Source organism: Akebia trifoliata, chromosome 10, assembly GCF_017979445.1.
Source record: "Akebia trifoliata isolate Shusen 1 chromosome 10, ASM1797944v1, whole genome shotgun sequence".
In the NCBI taxonomy this organism is placed as follows: domain Eukaryota; kingdom Viridiplantae; phylum Streptophyta; class Magnoliopsida; order Ranunculales; family Lardizabalaceae; genus Akebia; species Akebia trifoliata.
In genome coordinates this window covers 22,422,292-22,445,956 of record NC_141384.1, presented here as the reverse complement: position 1 = coordinate 22,445,956, position 23,665 = coordinate 22,422,292, and the positions used below count along the sequence as shown (strand labels likewise).

The 23,665-nt window shown below is 34.9% G+C and overlaps 2 protein-coding genes across 4 annotated transcripts; one reads left to right on the top strand and one right to left on the bottom strand.

The window, feature by feature from the left end:
• Positions 1 to 595: 595 nt before the first annotated feature.
• Positions 596 to 13,040, top strand: LOC147393291 (uncharacterized). 2 transcript variants are annotated; one of them, XM_086456642.1, is made up of 9 exons: positions 596 to 809; positions 2,367 to 2,456; positions 3,183 to 3,358; positions 10,697 to 10,761; positions 10,881 to 10,982; positions 11,083 to 11,238; positions 12,000 to 12,122; positions 12,613 to 12,742; positions 12,815 to 13,040. In XM_086456642.1, exons 2-9 carry the CDS (start codon positions 2,380 to 2,382, stop codon positions 12,940 to 12,942), a joined length of 957 nt encoding a protein of 318 aa, XP_086312768.1. In that variant the 5' UTR covers positions 596 to 809; positions 2,367 to 2,379; the 3' UTR covers positions 12,943 to 13,040. The 2 variants fall into 2 exon arrangements, with proteins under 2 accessions (XP_086312768.1, XP_086312767.1); XM_086456641.1 differs by having other exon boundaries at positions 2,306 to 2,456.
• Positions 13,041 to 14,743: 1,703 nt separating this feature from the next.
• KIS (tubulin folding cofactor A (KIESEL)) lies at positions 14,744 to 23,177 on the bottom strand. 2 transcript variants are annotated; one of them, XM_086456643.1, is made up of 6 exons: positions 22,778 to 23,177; positions 22,622 to 22,697; positions 20,393 to 20,586; positions 18,722 to 18,880; positions 15,432 to 15,518; positions 14,744 to 15,167 (listed from the first exon to the last, which is right to left on the bottom strand). In XM_086456643.1, exons 3-6 carry the CDS (start codon positions 20,579 to 20,581, stop codon positions 15,066 to 15,068), a joined length of 537 nt encoding a protein of 178 aa, XP_086312769.1. In that variant the 5' UTR covers positions 20,582 to 20,586; positions 22,622 to 22,697; positions 22,778 to 23,177; the 3' UTR covers positions 14,744 to 15,065. The 2 variants fall into 2 exon arrangements, with proteins under 2 accessions (XP_086312769.1, XP_086312770.1); XM_086456644.1 differs by lacking the exon at positions 20,393 to 20,586 and having other exon boundaries at positions 22,778 to 23,169.
• Positions 23,178 to 23,665: the final 488 nt, after the last annotated feature.

The following is a 23,665-nucleotide window of genomic DNA, read 5'->3' as shown; positions in this document are numbered from 1 at the left end:
TGTGTGAATCAATAGATTTGATAGGTTGTCTTTAATGAAATACTTTAAATTAATTTGAATTAATAGATTCAATTGATAAGTAATCACTAGCTTGAAAGAAAATAAGTATAAAACTAAAAAGTAATTAAAAGAAAAAAAAAAGATAATTAATTTATTATTAATTTTCATATTCGGAATTCCTTATATAGATAATTTCATTATAACAATTAAAAATCTTACTAAAATATTAAAAAATAATATTTCCTAACATATGTATAATATAATACTAATTTTTTTAATCTTATTAAAATTTAAATTTAACACTTCTAATTATAGTTTAAATAATAAAAATAAATTAAAAATTAATAAGGAATTGTACTCTTAACATAATTATGAAATAGAAATTCTACTAGAATTAAAAATAAAAATAAAATCTAATAAAATTAAAATTTTATTTAAAATTATAAATGTCCTGCATCAAAATCTCATGATTAAAAGATTAATAATAAGTAAATGTTAGGATACCAATAGAAGCTCTATTATTTGGGGGAGGGGTTAGGATTTTATGTCAGGGTCAGGATTTTATGTCATAATTTGTAAAAAAGTACTAAAACTGTCTACGAAGGAAAAGTTGGGGTGCCAATAGATCTTAGCTCCCACTATTCCAACTTCATTCGTTGACTTGACAAGCTCCCCATCCCCCACTCCTCCTCACGCCCACCTCGCCAACGCCAACGCCAACGCCAACGCCACTGTGGAGCAACCCAATACTCACTATCACCACCGCCCGAAACACGCGTTTTCTTCCCCACTAGCACCGCAACCTCCACGTAAGTTTTCTTAATTTTCTTTGTTGATCGAAGTTTATTATTTCTTGAATATATATGTAAAATTGATTTTCTTTGATTTGATTTGAAAGAAATTTAACCTTTTCTACTTGTTTTACAGTGGTTGATAAAATTTGGAAGTAATTTATTTATTTTCTTTGATAGAGGTTTAGTGTTTGATGAAATGCCTCAAATAAGAGAGAAAATGAAATAGGGAAGAGCATGAGAAGGATGAGGGAGAGAATGAGATGGTCTCCGGAAAGTGAACTATTTCCGGTGATATTTGTGGTAGTTGGCCTTAGTTTTGTTGGTGGGAAAGCTCTCCACTACCGGGTTCAAATTTGGAGAAGGGAGAGATGAGGAGAAGAGAGAAAGAGGTGGGGTGCTCTAATCAGGGTAAAACTTAAGTAAAAAAACTAGAATTTCAAATAGTTCGTGGGTGCCCTTATCAATATGGTGGGCGGCTGGGCGCCCTTAACGCAACCTTTTTGGCCTTACTGGTCCCTTGATCTCGCAAGTTTTTATTTGAAATCTTGTCTCGATTAAGGTTTCATGTAACCCGCCACATTTTGGAACTTTGTGTTTTCTAGGACTTGATTGCTACAAAAAATTGACTTTTTCGATCTTTCTTTTCAAATTTTATAGCCAAGGTTTCAATCAAAACAATGTATAGGTATGATTCATATATTAATGGTTTTGGGAACCACCTGAGTGCTAGAAAAGATTAAATTTATTGCTCCCCCCCCCCCCCCCCTGCTGAATTTATAGCCAAAATTTCAATCAAAACAATGTATAGGTATGATTCTTGTGATAATGGTGCTGGAACCACCCGAGTGCAAGAAAATATTGAATTTTTCTCTCTTCCTTTTCAAATTTATAGTTGAAGTTTCAATCAAAGCAATGTATAGGTATGGTTCTTGTGATAATGGTGCTGGGAACCATGTGAGTGGTGGAGCAGTGATTCAACGACCTGTGTTTATTTGTGCATGCTTTTTTAATGGTGATTTATACACATGTGGCCCCTACAACATTTTCTTTTCCTTCTTGTTTGTTGTGAAGGTCCATTTTATCTCTCCCTTGCTTTCATGTGTGACTCTGTGTTACTATGGTACTTCGAGCTATATGTTGTACCCGTATAGGACATTTCATTGTTTTTAATTGTAAATGACGTGTCCACAACGTACCCAACCATGTCTTTGCCATACCCAGGTAAATATTCTTGTTCCATGTGCAGGATTATGATGGTTTGCAGTTGAGATCTTTAAATGAGCATTTTTCTATGTAAATTTAGCAAACATTACGTAGGCGATAACTTTATCAGGTCTCTAACTTAATATTAGTGTAAGGACCAAAGATTCAACCTAGATTACCTAATTGTACCACCTAGCTTGATACATAGGAAATGAAGAAATTGGAATAGTGATCTATGACCACAGTTTATCTTCTTGTCCCATTTCTCTTTTAGTTCTTAACTGATGATGTGGTTACATTTGTCTTAGAAAATGCGCTAGAGGATCAACAAAATTTGTTTGGAGTCTACATGCTTTCTTCTCTTTGTAGGGAGAGTTTCTCAATGCAGATACATTGTTTCACGAGGAAGTTATTTTGTTCTTCATCCCCTTTGGCCCCTGTAGCTGTTCCATCTCAAAGGTGTGCTTGTTTTACTAATAGCTTTTTCTTTCTTACATGTGAACCAATTCAAATATTTAATTCGTTACCTTTTTTAAGTTGTGAATAATGAAGATAATTTTCCATAAGAAAATAAACACTCTACATAATGCCTCATTGAGTATGTTGATATTGTTGTTGATACCGTGACTTGAACTTCAAACCTTTTAGTTGAAGTGTTGAAGTTACTTCCAATAAAGCAACCAAATGATGGTATGCCTCATTGAGTATGGCATCATTTATATGCTTAATGGACCTTTTTCCAAGGTATTCTGACTTTGGTTTCTCTACTCAATGTGTTTTTTAGCAAGTAGCCATCGGAAAGAAAACACATAAATGGAAGTTATGATCGTGGATAAAATGGCATGGTTGAACATGATTCATATACCGACCAAAAATAGTTGGGACTAGACTTGGATGAATATCATAATTCATGAACGCATCAGAGATAATGGATTTGTTGAGGTTTCATGTATATATTCATTTTTGTAGTTAATTCATTCATGTCATCGAAGCCTTGTCCCAAAGATTTGGTGTTGACTAACCTTTATTCATAGATTTGTTCATAATTATACATACATTCCCATTATCTCTCTCTCTCTCTCTCACACACACACATAGAGTGAGACATGTATCATCATCATCTAATTTACTATCATGTAATTTTAATATTTGAAAAGTTGATGATACACTTTTTTTAATTCACAGGGAAACCCATTTTTGGTATATTGTACCTGATGAAGTGAAGGATGCTTCTCTCCTAAATCAATATATGGAGTTGCTATCACCTTGTGAAAAAGAAAATGTTTTCCGCATGCAAGGAGACAAGCTTCAAAAAAGGGCCTTGCTAGCCCGTGCCCTGGTGCGCACTACCCTTGCTAGATGTATGGTCAAATTTCATTTGATTCTCCCTTTCATTAATAATAATATAATATTAATAATAATAATAATGTAATATTTAAAGTAATGATTATTATAATTTTGACTCCAAACTTGCACACGGAGGTGAGATAGTGATGAATATTAGCAAAATAATGTATTTACACTATACACATACGAACATAAGAGGCATCTATCCCAATATTGATCCCCAACTCATGCGTGGTTCTACCATAGAAGTTGGGTCAATGATCTTTAAATAGATAAGCACAGGAAACAATGCAAACAATCGAATCTTGCAAGTTACCATATATTATGAAAGTTTATACCCTGGTTAAACTATTAAGGCTAATGATATTGTCTAACACCACCACTACCAAGGAGTTGCCGTGAGTAAGACTTATTGAATCACGCAGTGTGTATACCTCAATTTCGCTTAATAATAGAATTTGGGGTTACCAAATGAGAAGTATCAATGCCCTGAGATTGCCATTAAGTGGGGTGGGACAAATCCTTCTCATGAAAGGGAAGAAAAGTTATGTATGATCAATGCTAAGGCACAAAGCCCGCTTGTCAAAGGAAAGAGAAGAATCATAGAGCCCCCTAGTGGCGTCAACATCTCAAGTTGAAAATTGGTAAAGAAGAAATACAATTGAGACAATAAAAATTTACAAACTTTCTCATTATGCAAAAATAATGACACCTGCAACATACTCCAAACTTTGTTATTACATTGCAAGAAAATATAAGCAATTATTCAAAAGAAAGAAAACACATGCTTAACATTTTTTTACTTTGAAAGAAAACAAAATCAAAACCCTTTTTCATTTTTGAAAGAGTAATAGAAAATAAAAACAAAAAATTTGTGGAATTGTGTGCAATATGTGCAATTACACTAAAAAAAAATTAGCAAATTTTGCAAATCATTTTGAAAGAGGGTCCCAGGATTGAAATTCGTCATCTACAAACATTTTTTAATATTCAACAAATTTGCGTACCATTGACGGCGTTAGCCTAGTGCAGGAACACCCTGTAGATTGCAGGTGCCAGCATCCTGTGTTGGAACATTTAGGTGCTTGAAACATTAATCATTGAACATTTTCATTTTGAGGCACCTTCGACGACGCTGACCAATCATGGGAACTCCCTGTACATTGCAAGTGCCAGCATCCTATACATTGTGGATGCGTCCAGCTGTGTCGCAACATTTTAGGTGCATGAATCATTGAAAACATTTTCATTCTGAGATATCCAGAACATTTTGGACATCAACAATCATTTTGAAACATTTTTTTAATTCTTCTTGAAATATTTTTTTGTCGAATTCATTTTGCAATATCAAAATAGAAACAAATTTTCAACATTTTGCATAAGGACAACTTAATCAATATTCCAAACATGATTTGTTTTTTTTGGACATTTTGAAAATTATTTCCAAAAATATGCAATTTTTTGGAAGAATGATAGAAATTCACTTTGACTTTTTTTTTAAACATTTTTTATTTGAAGCACTTTTTAAAAATTATTTTGAAAATTATACGACTTTTTATTAAGAACAAAAGAAAATCAATTTTCACATTTATTGAGGAAAAAGCCCCCTAGTGGGGCAAATATATGCCATTGTGAAAAAGAAACATCTGAGAAAGTAAACTTTGGTTTCGAATTTGAATTTTTAGGGGAAATTGAGAATTCACATTTTTTTTGTTTTTTTTTTTTAATTTACATTTTTTGTTGTTTTTGAAAATTCATATTTTTTAGAAATGAAAACATATATATATTTTAAAATGAGAATGTTTTGAAGAAAATATTAGAAAAAAGACGACACGATTGTGAAAATATCATGAGTGTGATCATCAAGATCTGAAGATGTTACAACAACACATTATGCAAAGATGATTTAAATCAATAATCTAAACATTCCAAAGGCATTGATTAGGCCAAAATGATGACAATATGAAAATTACAAGTACAATGATGATATTCTAACAAACAGTTGTGCCCAATTCTAAATATATTGAAAATTGATAAACAAATAGAACATCAAGAGGCAAAATGGCTAGGAAAAATTGGGCAGCATAACACCTCATAGTCGATGAAATGCTACCATTCAAAGTGATATTAATTCGAATCTCAAGTCATCCCAAAAGGGAGGACAGAGATAAATAATTAATACCATTCAAATGGTAATATCTTTTTGTAGAAAAATGTGGGGTGTTACTCAATCTTCAAGCCAATATTGCTAATGAAACAAAATATAAAGTAAAGCAAAATTCAGGTAAAGAAAATCATTGGCTTATCCGATTGATAAAATGTAATCGGAATTCATAAAATGATATATCTAAAAAATGATGAAGGAATATATCTTCTCAAACAAAATGGCACAAGGCTGTATGGATAAAAAGAAACAAATTTTTTTTTTGTTTAAAAACAAGAATTTTAACATGTTTGTATTAAAAGGGAAACAAAAAATAATAATTTATTTTTTTCTTTTCTTTTTTTTGCAAAGAAATAACAAAAAAAAAAGTGGAACACCACAAAAGAAAAATAAACTAAGAAACTAAGAAAATTGACAAAGAATTGGAAAAATAAACTAAGCAACTAAGTAAGAGGTGGCAACCATACCATAGTTGGCAATGAAAAGTGAAAGGTGGCACAATGAAATGGCAGCATGAGCTGGCTGCTGTTATGGAATTTTAACGTCATGTTGGAGTTTTGGTTTGAAGGAAGCTCCATTGATTGGAGTAGAATGTGAAATGGAGCAGTTGAGAGGATAGTTTGAAAATAGCGAGATCGAAATGAAAACGACATGGGGTGGTTCTGTTGTGATAGAAAGCGATATGAGATGAGAAAAGATGATAACAATTTAATTGGGAGATGAGAGCAACTTGCTTGTTGTTGCTATGCTAGGCTAAATTACAGAAATGATTAGCAGGGGACTACTTTTGATGATTTTGTCTTTAGATGGAATTCTTTATGTAATTGTTGATGTTGTTGTTTTCTTTTTGTAGCTATTTGTGAGACTTTCTCGGCCTCCTTGTATATTGTTTTTTCTTCCTTTTTAATATATTATACTTTTTCAAAAAAAAAATTACAGAAATGATTAGCAGTGAGTGCATGTGCTGCATAGTCTCGAATGGAGAAGTGGGGGAGGTAAAACGAGATGACAAGTAGCAAAGCTTGCTGTGGGGATAACACGATATAGCGATATGGAAAGGAGAGGGTATGATAACGATGTGGGGAAGGAAAGTAGAAAATAACGAGTTGATTGGGCAGAGGCTGCTGTGATTTTATGTGAGATGAAAAGTAAGATGGGGAGGCAATAATGGAAGCAAAAGAAAAGAAGAGATGCATATTGTGGGGGTGAAACCAGCAAAATCAATGTGGGCAGAAGAGAAAGAAGTTGAAAGTGAGACTGGGTGAAAACGATATAGAAAGGTGGGAGTTCATTGGCTGCTGTTGGGCCACATGTGATAATGATATGAGTTGGGGCAGTGGTAGCTTGATGGCGAGTTGAACTAACATTGGGACTGTGCTAGGCTTCCACATACAAAGATGCAGTCCAAAGCAGAAATGAATGATGGAGAGGTGGGTTGACCTAACAGTGGGTCTTTGGGTTGGTTTTAAATTTTTCTTAATTAATTTGTTAGGGAGAATTGTAAGTAAAGAGGGATATTTTGTAATTGTAATCATAATTGGGGCATTTTATTGGGAATAATTGTAATTGTAAGTAGAGAGGGGTGTTTTGTAGCTGATTTATAAGTGAGGGGTTACTTTGTAATAATTGTAAGGAAGAAGTGAGGGAGTACTCTATAATAATTGTAAATTGTAAGTCAGGGAGTTAGTAATAATTTTCAAGATTCTCTTTATATAAATAAAAGAGAAATCTTAGAAAGAAGGATAATTTATTTTGTAAATTTATACACACAGAGAGAGATTTAGAAAGAATGAGAAAGAGGTGAACAAGGGGACATAGAGAAGACAGAGAGTCTCCATTAATGGAACTCAAAATCTAAAAATTTCTTATTCTTTATTAATGAATTTCTTCAATTTTTCTTGCAATATTATCTTGATCTCTTAGTTTCTTTATCAGTTTCTCTTAATTGCTTGTTCTTTTATTGTTTCTTCTTAATTTCTTTTTTTCTAATTATATCCGATCAATAACACTTCAAAAAACAGATCTAGAATCGATCACCTTGCCGTATTGCGTGATTGGATCGCGGATCCTCTTCTTTGCGGTGGGGCAAGATCAACCAAGAATTCATCAATGTCCCCCAAATTCAGATCTGAGAAACATCCCACAAACTATGACTATAGAGGGGAAATCAAAATATTTCAATGAAAGCACCATTTTGTTTTCCCCTTTTTCGATGGTTCATAACTCACGAGATGTTTCTCAGATCTGAATTGGGGGACATTGATGAGTTCTTGGTTGATCTCGTCCCAACTGTAAGGAAGATGATCTACCATCTAACCTCGAAATACGGCAATGTGATCGGTTCTAGATCTAGATTTAGGTGTTCTTGATGGATTTAAATTGAAAAAAAAAAAAGAAATTAAATACAAGAGATTTAAAGAAAATTAACAAAGAAACTAAAAGATTGCAAGGAAATTGAAGAATTTCATTAAGAAAAGCAAAGAAACTTTACAAATTAGGAGCTCCATTAATGGAGGCTCTCTCCTTCCTCTATCATCTCTTCTTTGCTCATTTCTAATTATCTCTTTTTTGCGTCTAAAAGTAAATTATGCCTATTTTCTAAGATTTCTCTTCAATTTATAGAAAGAAAATCTTGGAAATTATTATTAACTCCCTCACTTACAATTATTACAGAGCACTCCCTCACTTACAATTTACAATTATTATAGAGTGTTCCTTCTTTACTTACATTTACAATTATTACAGAATAACCCCTCACTTCTCTTTTGTACAATTATTACAAGATACCCCCCTTTACTTATAATTATTCTCCAAATACATGAAAAATTACAAGATACCCTCTTCATTTACAAATAAACCAACCCAAAATACATACCAAATATGTAGTCCAATTTTACCCTATAACAATAAAGCTCCCTTAGTGTTGGTCCTCCTAAGTGAAGCTCAACGACTAACATCGAAGCAAAAATCATCACAGAAACATCCTCTTCATAGACATCTAGCTTTAGTTAGCACCCCTAGGTTAGATCAACCTTCTGTGTTTTTTTTAAAAGATTGACAAATGCCATCGAATCCATTTTGACCTCTATAACACCTATCTCTATAGATAGGAAAAGAAGGGATTTTCCCAATTTTAGAATATTGATTGCCCACCCCATGAATGATTTTAGGATTATCTATGGCCTGCTTTCGCCCCATCAGAAACTAGGTGTCATTCTTGCTGGTGCAAGCTCGGATATGCGTCTAAGATTGAGGCAAGCTTACAGGTGTATTAGGAATCATGAAGTGCATTAGGACTCCATAAAAGTGAGTTCAACGTGCAAGATGAGTACAATTGGTGTATTTGGAATTGTGGAGTGCATTATGTTATTTCAAGATATCTTTGTTTTGTTGTCCTTTCCTTTTGAATTGTTTGGTTCTTCGTGTAGCTCCACCATCTTTATCATGATCAAAAGGCTCCTTGTTCATCTTGGGACCCACCCAGACCTCGTCCTCTTCGTAGGAGGCTTTGCCTACAAGATGAAGAATCTGAATAAGAGTCCCCATATACTGATTCCAAGACTGAGGGTACCAATTTCTGCTTTAGGGAGGCTACCTGTGATCCCCCAACTCTATGCAAAACCCTAAATGATAATTCTCCCAATGTTGTGATCAACTTGAAAGCCTATGCTCAACAAAGACTTGTGAAAGCCTCAGTTAGAAGAAACATGCAGATTCAATGTTCAAAAAGAGCGAGTGGAAGACCAAAAGGACATGGATTGTGGTAGGGAGAGTGGATATAAACACACTTGACTTAATAGAAGATATGGCTTTAGACAATATTGATAAGCCAACCTCAAGTTCTTGGGATGAGGATTTGTTGATGATGACAATGATCAAGCAATTTGGAGGAAGATGAAAGGGAAGTAGGATGTCATATTGGTAAGACTTGTCTTTAAGTTTAGAAACTGAGCTACCATTGTTTCAAAGAAGAATCAGATTTTACTTGGTTTCACGATTTTTGGGTATTGTGCGAATATCTTCAAGACCTTTTTGCAAGGGGATATAACACTCGGGTGTTTTTTATTTGTGATCTTGTGGTTTCCTTAAGTGCTGAAAAATCTCAGTGAAATTTATAATAAGTTTGGGTCTTGGGATTTTGGAAAAGGAAAATACCAGTAAGGCTATTTTAGCCAGACAATTATGGGGTAAACATCATTGATGAAAATCAGGATGGTCCACGTAATTGAATCCCCCTTTGCTTAGTAAGGATTCACTTTCTTGGTCCACACCACTTATGTGCTAAAGGTAAAGTGGTAAATCTAATGAAATTACCGTATGTGATTGACGTTGAAAGATCACATATGTCAATCCCACTGATTGGGGATTTATTTTTTCTTTCTAATTTTGGGAAGAAACTACCTATTTTTTTACATATAAGACATTGTGATTAGTTCAATTATGTCTTCTCTACTAAGATGGAGATCAATCCATTAATTAAGAAAAGGAATGCTGAGAAAATGACCCATCTAATGAGAGTGATTATCCTCTTAATTGTTGCACTTAGAGACAATCTCTGCAAATCCATCTCATTTAATGAGAAATTATCCTCTGATTATTTAGTTAATCTGGATTGGACTCTATACCTATCGTCTTTTGGTTTAATTGGCATTCGATCCCAAAGGGGATTTTATTATATCAAATCTCAAGGGATTTTTTAGAGAGAGGTGAGAAAAATGCCATGTTACACACTCTCTTTGGTGAATTTTTGGGGAGATATCAACCACTTTCAAGGTTAAAAAGGCCTTGTTGTTGAGGCTTATATTGTATTTAATTGTTAATGGGGGGGATTAACCCTCTCGGATTGTTGGCTTCAGAGAGTTAATCTGGACTCTGATATCAATTCGTGGACCAAGGCCAACTAGTTTCTGAGCAACTAGATCCAGATGCTGACATCAGCTACTGTATGGTACTATACCTTTCTTATGACTATATGAGAAATTTGATATTCCCCAAATCTTTTGTGAAATCAGACCACCATTTTTTATGGTCTGACCCATTTAAGTGACCTGATTTTTATGCCAACCATGACCTCGAATTTAGAAGTAAGTTTGAACCTTTCTTTTTATCATGTTTTTCTGGTGATAATATGTCGCTCTTCATCCTGTTTATTGTTTTCTGATATCTATCCTGTTTGGTTTTAGATCAGATACGAACTCTCAAGTAAGTCCAAGAACGTTGAAGTTCGGGAAGAATATTTTTGGGAAGCCAGAGGTCAGTATATCTACCTTAGCTTCTGTTTCGTTTGTGAAATTGCCACTAAATTTCTTTACAATGCTTTCTTTACTGTTTTTACTTTTCTAACTTTAATACAATATTGTAAATATGAATAGGTAGAGTGGCAAAATGATGAGAAATGGGAGCCACCATCTTTGCATTTCAACATCTCACATACATCATCCTTGATAGCGTGTGGTGTGACTGTAGATGTGCCAGTAATACAAAATCTCTAGTTCAAATCTTAGCTGTACTTTTTTGCCTTAGCAAACTGTGAATGCTCATACACTTGTTAGTAAGTGCTACTTCTAATTGTAGATAGGCATTGATGTGGAAGAAAAGCAAAGGAAGATAAGGAACAACATCTCATCTTTTGCTCAACGTTACTTCTCACCACATGAAGTAAAATACTTGCATGCTATTCCAGATCCTGAGATTCAACGGCAAGAGTTCATTAAAATATGGACACTTAAGGTGAGACATTTCTTATAGTTGTGTTGAGTACATATTGTATAACTTATTTACATTGTGATAAAGAAGGGAATCTGAAAGATTCATGAACACTAGCAAATATCAAATAAAACCTTGTGATAACAGGCACATTAAAGATCATCAGGCAGTGCAAATCCCATTGATATACTTGGTCCATCTCTAAACTGTAATTTCACTAAAAAAAATCAAAGGACCAAATTTTCAAAAGAATGTCCACACGGACCGAGATTTTGAATTTTAGTACATTCTTTCCATGAAGAAATGGCAGAGGAAGTGGTTAGGGAAGAATTCCTATCAGGATTAATGGCTAATCATGTAAATGCCAAACACTTGATGGATTTCGATATTGAAAAATGCTGAAGTGACTGCATAGGACACTGTGTTGGACACTAAGCTGATGTGGAGGTGTGACGGAACCGTAGATCCTTTCCTCAAGGTACGAGTGAAAAGCATCTACGATTCTATGGACACCTCCACGTTAGCTCAGTGTCTAACGCAGTGTCCTGTGCAGTCACTCTAGGACGACTCTTCGATATTTCATGTACTTATTGAGACAAGAACCAGCTTGCTCCACAAGTTAATTGTTGGTATGTTTACTTTAACATATAGAATACCAACCAAAGCATATTCTTATGTGGAATAACAAGTTTTACAAACAAGGATGTTGATAAGACTAGCGACTTACACTCAGCTCTAAGTGTCCGATTCATTCTTCAATTTATAAATATGGATCTTACGTTTAGGAAGCATATGTTAAAGCACTGGGGAGGGGATTCTCTGCTGCACCTTTCAAGACTTTTACTATCTGGTTCAGAGATACTAGTAGAAGATCCAGCTATCAAGTTCCCTTAGACCACAGTTCAGAGGTATGTCACAAGCCTTTTTTATTTTTTTAAAGTCTTCTGAAGTAGAGTTAATGATGAGAAACTATCAAGATTGTCCATCTACCTATCAAATTCGGTCCAAGTCTCAGGGTATGGGTACAAAATTCCATCTTTCCCTAATTTCATGAGAACCATAGCTCTAATATGTCAAAGAAAGCCCAAGAACATGCAGTATGTGTCCTAGCTACTACACCTCTCCGAAACCAGAACAAGACAGATTGTATTTGATCCGCTTTAACAACGGTTTGATCTAAAGTGCGGATCATCAACTCACTCTTATGAAAGTTTTTTTTTTTTTTTTTTCTATCTATCATAAGAGACTTGAGAGAGTTATTTATACGTCTAGATTCTTACAGCGTCACCTTGGAATCAAGACCTGCCTTGACCAAACTCCTTGCATGGTGGTATTGTGTTCATTATGCTCAGTCCTGAAAATTTCTCTTCTATTTTATCTTTATAATTATTTTTTTAGGCATTTGAAATAGTCGTGGAAGCTTTTGATGATTGCAAGTACCTTACTACCAACTGGCAATTTGCACTCTTTGAACTGGCCAATTCTCACTATGCTGCCATTTGCGTGGAAGACAACAAAATAATGGAAGGTGAGACTCATATCTTCAATCGATTCTAATCTTGGAACAATGCACGCTCATGGTAAATTTTTATAATTGCAGGTGAAGAGACTAACACGCTGAAATTGAAAGTGTGGAAAACCATTCCATTTGTAGAAGATGAATGCATTTCTGAAACTGACTCAATTTTATGTATCAGTGGATTGACAAAGATAGGATCATCACTTTAACTGTGATGAGAAAAGAATAGTGTATCCTACAAAGAATATTACTATAAATTATTAAATTTTATCTTTTGAAAGCTAAATGGAGGAATTGGATTTGTTCAGCTGACCCAACTTTCGGATGACACTTTGATGTCTAGATGATATCACTCTCCCCCCTCAAGATCATAGAAACCAAGTTCAGATAGGGAAATTATTCAGCAGAGGTCTGAATTTAATTTGGATGAATCAGGGAAAGTTTTGGATAAAAATAGGAATTTTTTGGGGGGGGATTGTACTAATAAAACTGTTGGATTTCTTCCCAATGATCCATCAACCTCAACCTCCACAAATTCCGTGTCTTGTTCTTGAGATTTGAAGATTGAAGAAGATAGAATCTTGAAGTTGAAGCGGATTTGCTAATTTTAGTTGATGAAACAATATCAATGAATTGAAGCGGTGTGGATTTTCTGATTAGTTTCAATAAAATATTTGACACATGTTACTCTTTTTTCATTGAGGCTTGTTGAGATGATTATTTTCTATGGTGGACCCACAAAAAAAATTAACTTGATCGGTGATTTCAAGATATGAATTCTCATTTTCATCAGTCCTTATACAGGGGTTGGCAGCCAGTTTCATCAATTTGAGAATTGGAACTGCAGTGGAGAAAAATTACTCATTTTTTTCTTTTTAAACTCAATGACTTGACAAACCATTGAAGCTGATTTTTGGGGATGTAGGTACTTCACTTGGTGGGTGGATGAAACATTCATGTTGATAGGGTATGTTTGATTACCCATGGAAGAGTAGGAAAATGATTTTCCCTAAAACAATTTGATGATGATTGTATAGGGCATAATGTTGGTTGGACTTGACCCAAAATTTGAGTCATTCTAAAAATTTATTTAGCAGATTTGGAAATCATTCGAGTAGATCTGAATTAAAAAATGTGTTAAATATGATTTAATGTCCCTTGACTGCACATTATCCAACCAAGCTGACTCCGAATTTAGGGGTGATTTCTCTGAACCTTATAATGTTTCTAACGTGAAATGCAATCCAACTCGATCTTACGAACAGTCAAATTTGAATCTAAATTTTTTATTAGGGCATCCAACCCAGGTCGAACCCATTTTTGGGTTATACATGGGTTGGGTCAGGTACACCTTATAAATGGTTTGGGTTTGAGTTTTAAATTTTTGACAGGATCATTAAATTGGTCGGGTTTGGGTTTCTAACAATTTTTTTTTTTTTTTGGGGGGAGGGGGCGGGGGGTTAACAGAGGGACACCTTTTCAAACAATTATGAATCCATCCATCTAATTTGATGTAACCCTAGTCTCTCTCTCTCTCTCACTCATTGCTTATGCTTGCAGAGAATGAGATGGGATTCTTCCATTGGTTATAACTGCAGAGAGAGAGGTGGGATGGAAAAAAAAAAAGGTTGGTGTGGCAATAGAAGTTCTAAAAAATCAACAAAAAATTTCACCTTAATCTTGAACCTCAAAATCCCATCAAGAGTTAGACAATGGGTTTAAGACAAGATTGAATATCTTAAAATTTGTACCCTAGAGTTTATAGAGGTTAATGACTTCAGAGAGAAAAAAATCAAGCGTTTTTGGCAAGAGAGTGGCAGTTATTTTGGTTAGTCTCTCATGAAACACCCAAGTTATCAGTTTGAAAACCGAGGTATTATACGTAACAAGATGAACGTATAAGCTGACGACAACACTGGGTACTATACATGTAGCACATATGCAGAACAGGTCATGATGCACTATCAATGGTAGGTCCAATCAATAAAGTATGATGAGGAGATGATGGCGTCGGTCCATAGAATTACCTTCCTTTTGTGACATTTCTTTCAAAGGGTTGAAGGGAGATAGTACATTAAGAAGTCCACAAAGAGTTCCAATAGATATGCAGATGTTTATGACACGGGCAAGGATGGTTTCTTATCTTCCAGTCTTTGATTTCAGTATTCATTCAAAATGAACTTAATACCAAATAGAAGACCACTGCAAAGATACAGAATTGATGTAGAACTTAACACAAACTATATCATGTAGTTCACCAAACATGGGGAAACACGAACTAGACGTCCCATTACCAGCAAGAACAAGCTCTCAACAGAATCGAGAAGATTTGCTAAGCTTCCGTAGTTTGAGATAATGTTTCGACCTCTGAAATGATGCTTCGAGCTTCATCAATTTCTTGGCCTTCCTTCTGACCCGACTCCTCTAACTCTTCCTGAAATACAAACTGCTTAGCAAAACAGAAAATATATATATAATCTCTATATTGAAGTGGTATTGTTTCAACATGTGGATTCTGTAATCCAAGGTAATAGAATCATTGTTAATAGGACTAAAACTCCAAATGTCTTAGATTGTGGAATCCACAGTTTGAAGGCATGAATCATTTACTATGGTGGCTGTAAATCTGAGATATCAAGTTTTTATTGAAATTATAGGCCTTAGTTATGGAAAATCTCACAGGTTAAAGATAAAATACCAATGTTCCTTTTAAGTCAGCAAGTGAAGCTTCCAGGCGCTTGTGACAATCAGGAATCATCATCCTTGACTCGGCCAAAACATTCTCCTAATCAAACAATTGGAACAAAAGCAAGTGAAAAACTAACTACGATGATATAAGTCAAATGTCAATTAGCATGAAACACAAATTTAATGATGCTACATTCACTTTATTGAAACTGGTAAGGTTTGTAAGTATTGATGTCTCATATGGACACTCTCTTTTAAATATATTATGAATTATGATAAATGGAAAACTGATGGTCGAGCTGACCATCCCTGTACAGGAATTATACTAGGCTTATCTTTTGAATCCCATTTGAATAATGTGTCTTCAAAAATGAAACCCTTGAACTCCAAAAAAATACAATGCCCAATATGCTAATGATAGTTCATTCCCTTTGAAAACTTGGTTATTCCTCTCTTTCCAAAGGTCCTCGAAAGGCTGGACATTGTCAATTTTGAAACAAAAATAGAACTGAGGAAGGAATCATCCAGAGAAATGAAATAAAGAAATAAGATGAGATCATACAAAATATGCAACGTCCATTTGAATAAGGACATGATTAATTGATTCCTCGGAAGTTTACACATGGAAAAAGTCAACCAATGTTATGCCATGACTCATGAGGTTACCAATAGTTGAATTTTGGTTGCGGCCGCAATCCAGATGAAGAGGGCAACTTTGGAAGGGATTTTTTTAGTCGAGATGACCGACAATGGAAATTTCGACCGCACCAAGACCTACAATAAGGATTTTATAGAATGACCTGACCGAAAATACGATCCTTTCTATTAACCCAAATTAACCAATCCTCCTCCCTCAGGGATATGGTAATAGTGGACAATCAATCCATGCTGGACAATCTCTAGTCTTGATGTTATCGTTTGCTTTGCCACTAGAAAAAAGATTCTAACAGGTTTGGTATTTGAAGGGAGCAAAATTGAAATCATTTGATGGTTAGACTCTTCCAAAGGTGCCATCGATGATTTTCTTTTTCATTTGGTGTGCAGCCTTGTGAAAGATTCTAACTATAGACCAATTGATGCGTAGGGGCCTCTGCGGGGTTAGCTTTTGTTGGTTGTGTAGAAGGGATGGAGAGTCAGCCAACCATATTCTTATTCATTGTGAGTGATTAAGGGAGATTTGGTCGCACTTTTTTTTTTCAGTATCTCTATTTGCTTTCTCTTTCGGCTCAAGAGTTGTTCGAGTCTTGGGGGACCACTGTTATGCTTTCTCAGGAATGAAGAAGAGGCTTTGGAATCTTATACCTTATGTGATTTGTTGGGCGATGTGGAAGGAGCAGAACAATCGTGTATTTGAGGGTATAGAGTGTTCAAGAATCCATCATTTAGATTTTGGATTTTTTGTTTTTCAGCTGCAAGATCTTTAGAGAATTTAAAGGAGTCTTTTTTGAGCACTCAGTAGGGAGATGGGATTGGGTTTGTAGTATTACTTCCTTGTAATTTGCTCTCTTGTTGTGTTTGTATTTCAGCTGGTCACCTTGACTGGCCTTTTTTCTTTAGCTAAGAAAATTATACTTGTCGGAAAAAATAAATTGAGCTAATTTTCAGGTGATTTATCAGATTCTTCCACTGTCAATCACAATTGCCAAGAAGAGTAATATATGAAGAAAAATAACGCAATCAACATAAGTGGGAAACACCTCCTTTTACAACGTCTCAAGTGTAAAAATCTCAATGTAGAAAATGAAGGGGAGAACTAGGGTCGAGGTCCTCATGGAGTATCACTTTCATCATTTTCTGCTACCAACAAAAGTAAGCATTCTAGACAAACATGGGTTGCAATATTGGAATGACGAACAAATAAACTAATCAGATTCAAAGGTTTAAAAAGAAATGGAAAAAAAAAAAAGCCGTAGGAAAATGTGAGTCAGATCTATTCAACAACCATCTCAGTGACTTGACCAATCTCACCAATCATAAGGAACATGTTGTGTATTCACAAGGATGCAGTGCATAGATTGTATACACCTCCAAAAGCAAATTTTAACTGACAATGTTATAACTTACTTTTGGAGGGTACAAGAGACGGGGTTTACTCAGTGAGATCTAGGTATGTTTCGGGCTTACCTACGTTGAGCTGTACTTTCCCAGCATCTTTAGTTTGGGGCATGGAGGTACCTTCTAAATTCTCGGTTTTTGTGCGGCAAACAGCGTTGAAGAGACTAACAACAATGGATGACTTAATCAAGAGGCTTTCAAACTCCCAATTGTTGCTTGATGTGCTTGAGAATGGGGAGACAGCGAATCACTAGTTCCTTCACTGTGACATTGCCCAAGACGTTTAGTCTCACTTTCTTGGTCTTTTTGGTCTAGCAGGATGCCTTTCGAGTTCTATCAAAGTGCTTTTTGAGTCTTGGTGTTCATGGAGCTGCTCTTTTAAAGCCTCAAAACAGATTTTTGGAGTCATCCTTTTGCCATTTGTTTGGGTATTTAGGAGGAGGAATAGGCATACTTTTGAAGGTAAGAAGCTTCTGATTCATGATCATTTGTTGTCCATTCTGGGGCTTTTGTTCTTTTGGGGGAAAGTGTACAAAGAGTTTAAAGGAATTCTCTTCGAAAATTTTGTTGCTAGGTGGGATATGCTATGTAATTTAGGGGTGGCCTAAGGGGCTTCCATCGCTTCCTTTTGATTCATGATCTTTTGTTGTCCCCTTTTTTCATAAATAAAATTTCAACTAATAAAAAAAACATATTACAAAACAATAAATATAGAAGGATACAAGTAAACAATGTGTTGCTGATGCTATAGCACCAAAATATTTACATGACCCACTATGCATACGATAATTCTGTCATGCAATAAGAATTGAACAGTTAGGTACTAGATTATAGTTAGGATGGAGTATAACAATATGATTAGGTATTGGATAACATTTGAGAGGAAAAATAAAGAAATACTACTTTCGTGAAATAGCGCAGGAGGTTCACTCCCACCTTAAATCGAGGCAAAAGGATGCCTCACACTCAAAGTGGTTTTCTCATTCCCCTATCATTTTATCTTCATTTTCGCGAGATTTACAACCATTACGAACTTATGTTTATAGCACGAACATTGCAAAGAAAATATTCTATCCCAATTCCTTCAAAACATTCTTACATAAAAGGAAAACAGTTTTGGTTCTTAATCGACACAAGCATAGATAACCACAAGAGACCAACTTTGTAGAACCCTTAATGTTAGGACGTGGGAGTACAGCCCATCCTATGATTTCATTTGGATAATGATAAAAGCCCCATCCATACCTGCTGCTTAAGATCATAAGGGTCAGCTCCTTTTTCTTTCATGTCAGCCGTCTTGGTTGCTTCTCTCTCCACCTCTTTCTCATAAGAACTAAGCTCCTTAAGAATGCGTTTGCAAGTGCCTGTCTTGATTTTCAGATTTCTTAGGGTAGCCATATTTACCTGCACCAAAGGACCATCTCCTACCTTTGTTTAAATACTCATTGAAATGCTTTGCAAGTGAAAGCAAAGAGTATTTTGTCTTTTTAAAATATCTCTTCAAGCAAGCACATCATATATTTCACAATAATAAACCTATTATAACCTGCATTGCATTTTCTTTTTCAATAAATAAACTGAAAGATGTTGCCAAATCCACGAATTAGTAATTGGTGGGGGGCAGAGGCGGGGGTGGCAATGGGCCATCATGTGCAATATAACGTAAACTTTTTAACATTTTGATACTCTCCTATCTATGTGATTCTACCGTACTTTGTTGTTTACCTCCATAACAGTCAAATTATAATTCCAACTATATTAAATATGCTAGCTTGCCTTCAAAAGAAAAAGAAAATAGCTACTAGACAAATGATGCACCAATCTGTTACAAAGAAGAAAGACATGCTAGCTCAATAGCTGTATTCATGAACTAGAACTAAAATCAGCCCGTTAATTGACCATAAGAAATGTGAAATAAGTTAACAAATGTTCTATTCATCTGAGTGTTTAAAGGATTTGTTTAATTGTAGCTTCCTGGCATGCCATGCAAGTACATATGTAATAAATATTGCTTTCATTGGTTTCCCGTTTTTTATGAATCTAACCATCACCTCCGATTATTTGTGGCATTAACTGGTTATGTAGCAGAAATGTTGTGCAGCCCAACTGGAAAATAGACTCACTAATGGACTATTTACCAAAAACAGATTCTATTAGCCTACAACATGCTTTTCACACTTAAGATATATTATTCCATCCCATTAAGGCAATAATGATGAAAGATAAAATGACAATTCAACAGTAGATGATGCAAAGACAAGCCTGTCTTGCTGGCACATAGGATGTGCATGCTGGCATAATGGCATTGTGAGACTAATCTGATGTTAGGTGTCACTATGACATAGTCCTATTTCCTTCTTGTCTCAGGACACAATTTTCCCATCCCAATGCGTCATGTGCTTTTAGTCCTTGGCTACATTTTTGTCTTGGAGCACCAAATGCCCCTACTGATTGGTAGTAACATTAACATTAGGGTGTCATGTGGCCTGTTTGGATACCAGAAGCAAAAGTACTCTATCAAAAAGCAGGAGCTAGAGTACTCTATGAAAAAGTTGGAGAAGTGTTTCTGTGCTGAAAGGGTGTTTGGGAACCAACTCTGTGAAGTACTGGAAGAAGTACTTTTGTGCTGGAAGTGTGTTTGGGAACCATACTGACTTCTCATGGTTTCTGGAAAAAACAAAAAGACCAGGATATCCTTATATTCTACCTATTACTATTTTTTGTCTTTTAGTGTCATAATATGTCTTCAAACTATACTGTTTTTGACATTTTAACTATAAATATTAATATAATCTTATTGATGACATAAAATTAATTGTTGATGGAAAACATGTTTTTCCATCCTTAATTGTTGATGACATATAGAATTGTTTCCCAACAAAAAATATTTCATATAATCTTCTCCAATAAACTCACAGTTTGTCTTGGGTTTTTATTTAGATTAAGTCCACGTTGAGACAACATTTGATATGCTGCAATACCAATTGCTAACATTTCAAGATCATCATCCGACGATGAATCTGTCAAGTCTTCATCCGACAATGAATCTGTCAAGTCTTCATCTGACGATGAAGACATCGAGTATGTAGCCGACGATGAATCCATCAAGTCTGTTTGTTTTCAAATATATAATAAAATATCAAAATTCAAACTTATGACTAATCATAATACTATAATCTAACAACAATAAATAATATTTAGTTAAGCTTAAACATAAAATAAACATTAACATTGCAAGATTAAGTATCCAACATAGATAAACACAAAAACATCTAATAAAGATGCAACACTAACAAAAACATCCAACAAAAAACCCCAACAAAGATTCAACTAAAAAATTATCTAACATAAAAAAGGAATAACGGCATACCCTACACATCACTACGACCACTAGAACTACCACCACCAAACAGTTGCCTCCTACTCACCAACCACTGTAGACGCCTCTCCTTCATCTTAAAACAACAAAACATATCTCTGAATCATAACTTTGTTTCAAAGTTATAACATGCCTAAAGATATAATTCATTCATGAATGGGATATCATCTGATAGTTCATCCAATAACGCAACACACTCCGCGATATTAGTCCTCTTGACACCCCTTTCCTTAATAGCTTCAACAAGATCACCAAATTGATCTTGAGATATATTATTTTTGTTCCTCTTCTTGCGTCGTGACTAAAGCTCCTCTCCAGATGACATCCTTCTTAAAGGTACACGAACTAGGATCTCACCCTCAAGATCATCTACATTTTGAGACATATTTGATTGATAGTGATTCTCGGACTGCATTTCTAGCTGACTCTCAAGGACCAAATTAGGATTATTTTTTATAGATTGGATTCTAGACATTTTCTGTTACCAATAAAAAAACAAGCTATCTATTAAGCAATGAATAAAACATATTGTACAAAATAAGCTCAAGCCGAGTCCTAAATTACAAGTGAACTCGATCCAAGGGTGATGGGATTCTGTCTCAATCTATGGTTGTGAAACATCTCAATCATGACAAAAAATTACTTTTATTTGTATATGGAAAGGCATGGACGATTAATGAGTCCTGAATTACATAGGTTTAATTCTAATTATAACCTTAACATTTTAGTAGTTGGTTGCATTTATGATTAGGCTCGAGTAAAACAACAAAAAAGCACACTCTACAAACATTAAAAACCCAAAAAATAGCACACACACACCAAAAAAAAAAAAAATTGGGAGAGCTTCTGTTGGCACCCAAACTTTTAAAGATTGATTACAATTATGATTAGGCTAATGTAAAATTGTAAACCCCAAAAAACAGCACACACAAAAATGGGGAGAGCTTAGACTCATAAAAAAAATAAAAAATAGGCCCCAACTTTAGCACACTCTACAAACATTACAGAGGTTAGACTCTAATTATAATCTCAACATTTCAAGAACTTTTAAAGATTAAAGCACAATCTACAAACATTACAAAGGTTTGGTTGTAATTATAAGCTCAACATTACAAAACATACTTCCAAACATCACAAAGGTTTTGCTCTAATTATAATCCCAACATTCTATTGGTTGAATCCAATAGTATTAGCATCAACCCATTATAGTAGAAACAAAAACCCATTTAAACCCAAGTCAAAAACCCCTTTGAAATTTCAGAATGTAAAACTCTAAAACATTTAAACCCAACCAAAAAATCCCTATGAAATTTCAGGAACAAAAATTCTAAAATCCCATAGATAAATTGCAACAATATTGAGCTACACATGATAGAAGAAAAGGGTTTTAACCCAAAATTTAAAAAGTCCTTTTGAAATATTAGAATAAAAAACATTAAAAAAAAAAAAAAAAACAACAACAACAACAACTCAAGAACGAAAAACCCGTTAGACCCAACTCAAAAACCCATTAGACCCAACTTAAGAATAATACCAAACCGATGAAGATCCAACAATAATCAAACCCAACTCAAGAACTTAAAATCTATGTAAACCCAACCTAAAAACCCCTTTGAAATTTCAACAAAATAGGTAGGACATATGGGTTTTTAAAAATCAACTAAAAAGTAATACCAAACAGATGAAGATCCTATAATAATCAAACCCATATGAATCTAAAAGAGGGATAACCATAAAAACTCAAACCAAAGAGAGTAAACACTTGCCTTCGATCAAAGTCAGATCAAATCAAACTCGTACACGAGAGAGAGAGAGAGAGAGTCACAGTGATCTGAAGAAACCCTGGATTTGCAAAATACAGAAAACATCATTGAAGATAGAAAAATCCCAAAAAAACTTAAAAGAGAGAGAAAGAGACTCACGTTAGGGCAGACGCGAATGAGAGGGAGAGAAAGATAGTGAACTGAGAGGATATTATTTCTCACTTGTCTCCTTTCACTACTTAGTGAGAGGGAGAAGATGTGAGCTGAGAAGAGAAGGAACAAAAATCGTTGCGTAAGACGTTAGGGCAGACGTGAATGACGGGTAATTTTTGGGTTTTTTCACGTTAAAAATCGCTCCGCGCAAGAGAGATCTTGCGGAGCACTATTTTCGGACTTCTCCTCAAGGAGTGAGTTTCGCTCTTGCCCGGAGTAGAATTTTCACAGAGGATTTTTATCCAAATGTGATTTTTGCTACTTTTGACTCCTAGTAGAAGCAAAAATTGTGAGAAGCTCTATCCAAAAACATGCCAAATGCCTTGACGATTAAAGGAAGAGGTTATTTCTACCATATGGGTGAACATCTCAGGGTGAGCCTAGACGTTGCAAGGTGAGTTTCATACACCTCAAAAGTATCGATATGATATCAAAGTCATATGGCAAGCCGTAATGCTAATCAAATAGCTAACAATCTCCTAAAAAAGTTAGAGCTAGGGTGTTAATGAGGTGAGCCTATGCATGTTTGGAATGTATTTATAGTCCCAATGTATTGGGTGCCTTGACTTAATTTGAGGCCCACGGGATAAATAGGTCAAGGTAGGGCTTAACTTTTGAACCACCCTACCCTCCCTCTTTTTTCCCAAAAAAAAAAAAAACTTGGGCTTGACAAAAAATCTTTGGTCTGGCTTATAATGCACTAGACTAGTTTCGGCTTAGCAACGTATCCCAGGTCAGGTTCAAGTAGCTCATCCAATGATGGCACAACAACCATCGACTTGATTTAGGTGAAAGCCAGAACCAACTCACCTGTCTTTCCACCAACTAAACACT

Bases quoted from the DNA above. Each gene is read 5' to 3' on its own strand.
- LOC147393291 (XM_086456641.1), top strand. From the start codon at position 2,347: ATGCTTTCTTCTCTTTGTAGGGAGAGTTTCTCAATGCAGATACATTGT. The intron at 2,457-3,182 runs GTGTGCTTGTTT...TTTAATTCACAG, and splicing joins GTAGCTGTTCCATCTCAAAG to GGAAACCCATTTTTGGTATA. The intron at 10,983-11,082 runs GTAATACAAAAT...TTCTAATTGTAG, and splicing joins GTGTGACTGTAGATGTGCCA to ATAGGCATTGATGTGGAAGA.
- KIS (XM_086456643.1), bottom strand. From the start codon at position 20,581: ATGGATTCATCGTCGGCTACATACTCGATGTCTTCATCGTCAGATGAA. The intron at 18,881-20,392 runs GTGAGTTTATTG...CCTTTGGTGCAG, and splicing joins ATAAAAACCCAAGACAAACT to GTAAATATGGCTACCCTAAG. The intron at 15,168-15,431 runs GTATTTTATCTT...TTTGTATTTCAG, and splicing joins CTGACTTAAAAGGAACATTG to GAAGAGTTAGAGGAGTCGGG.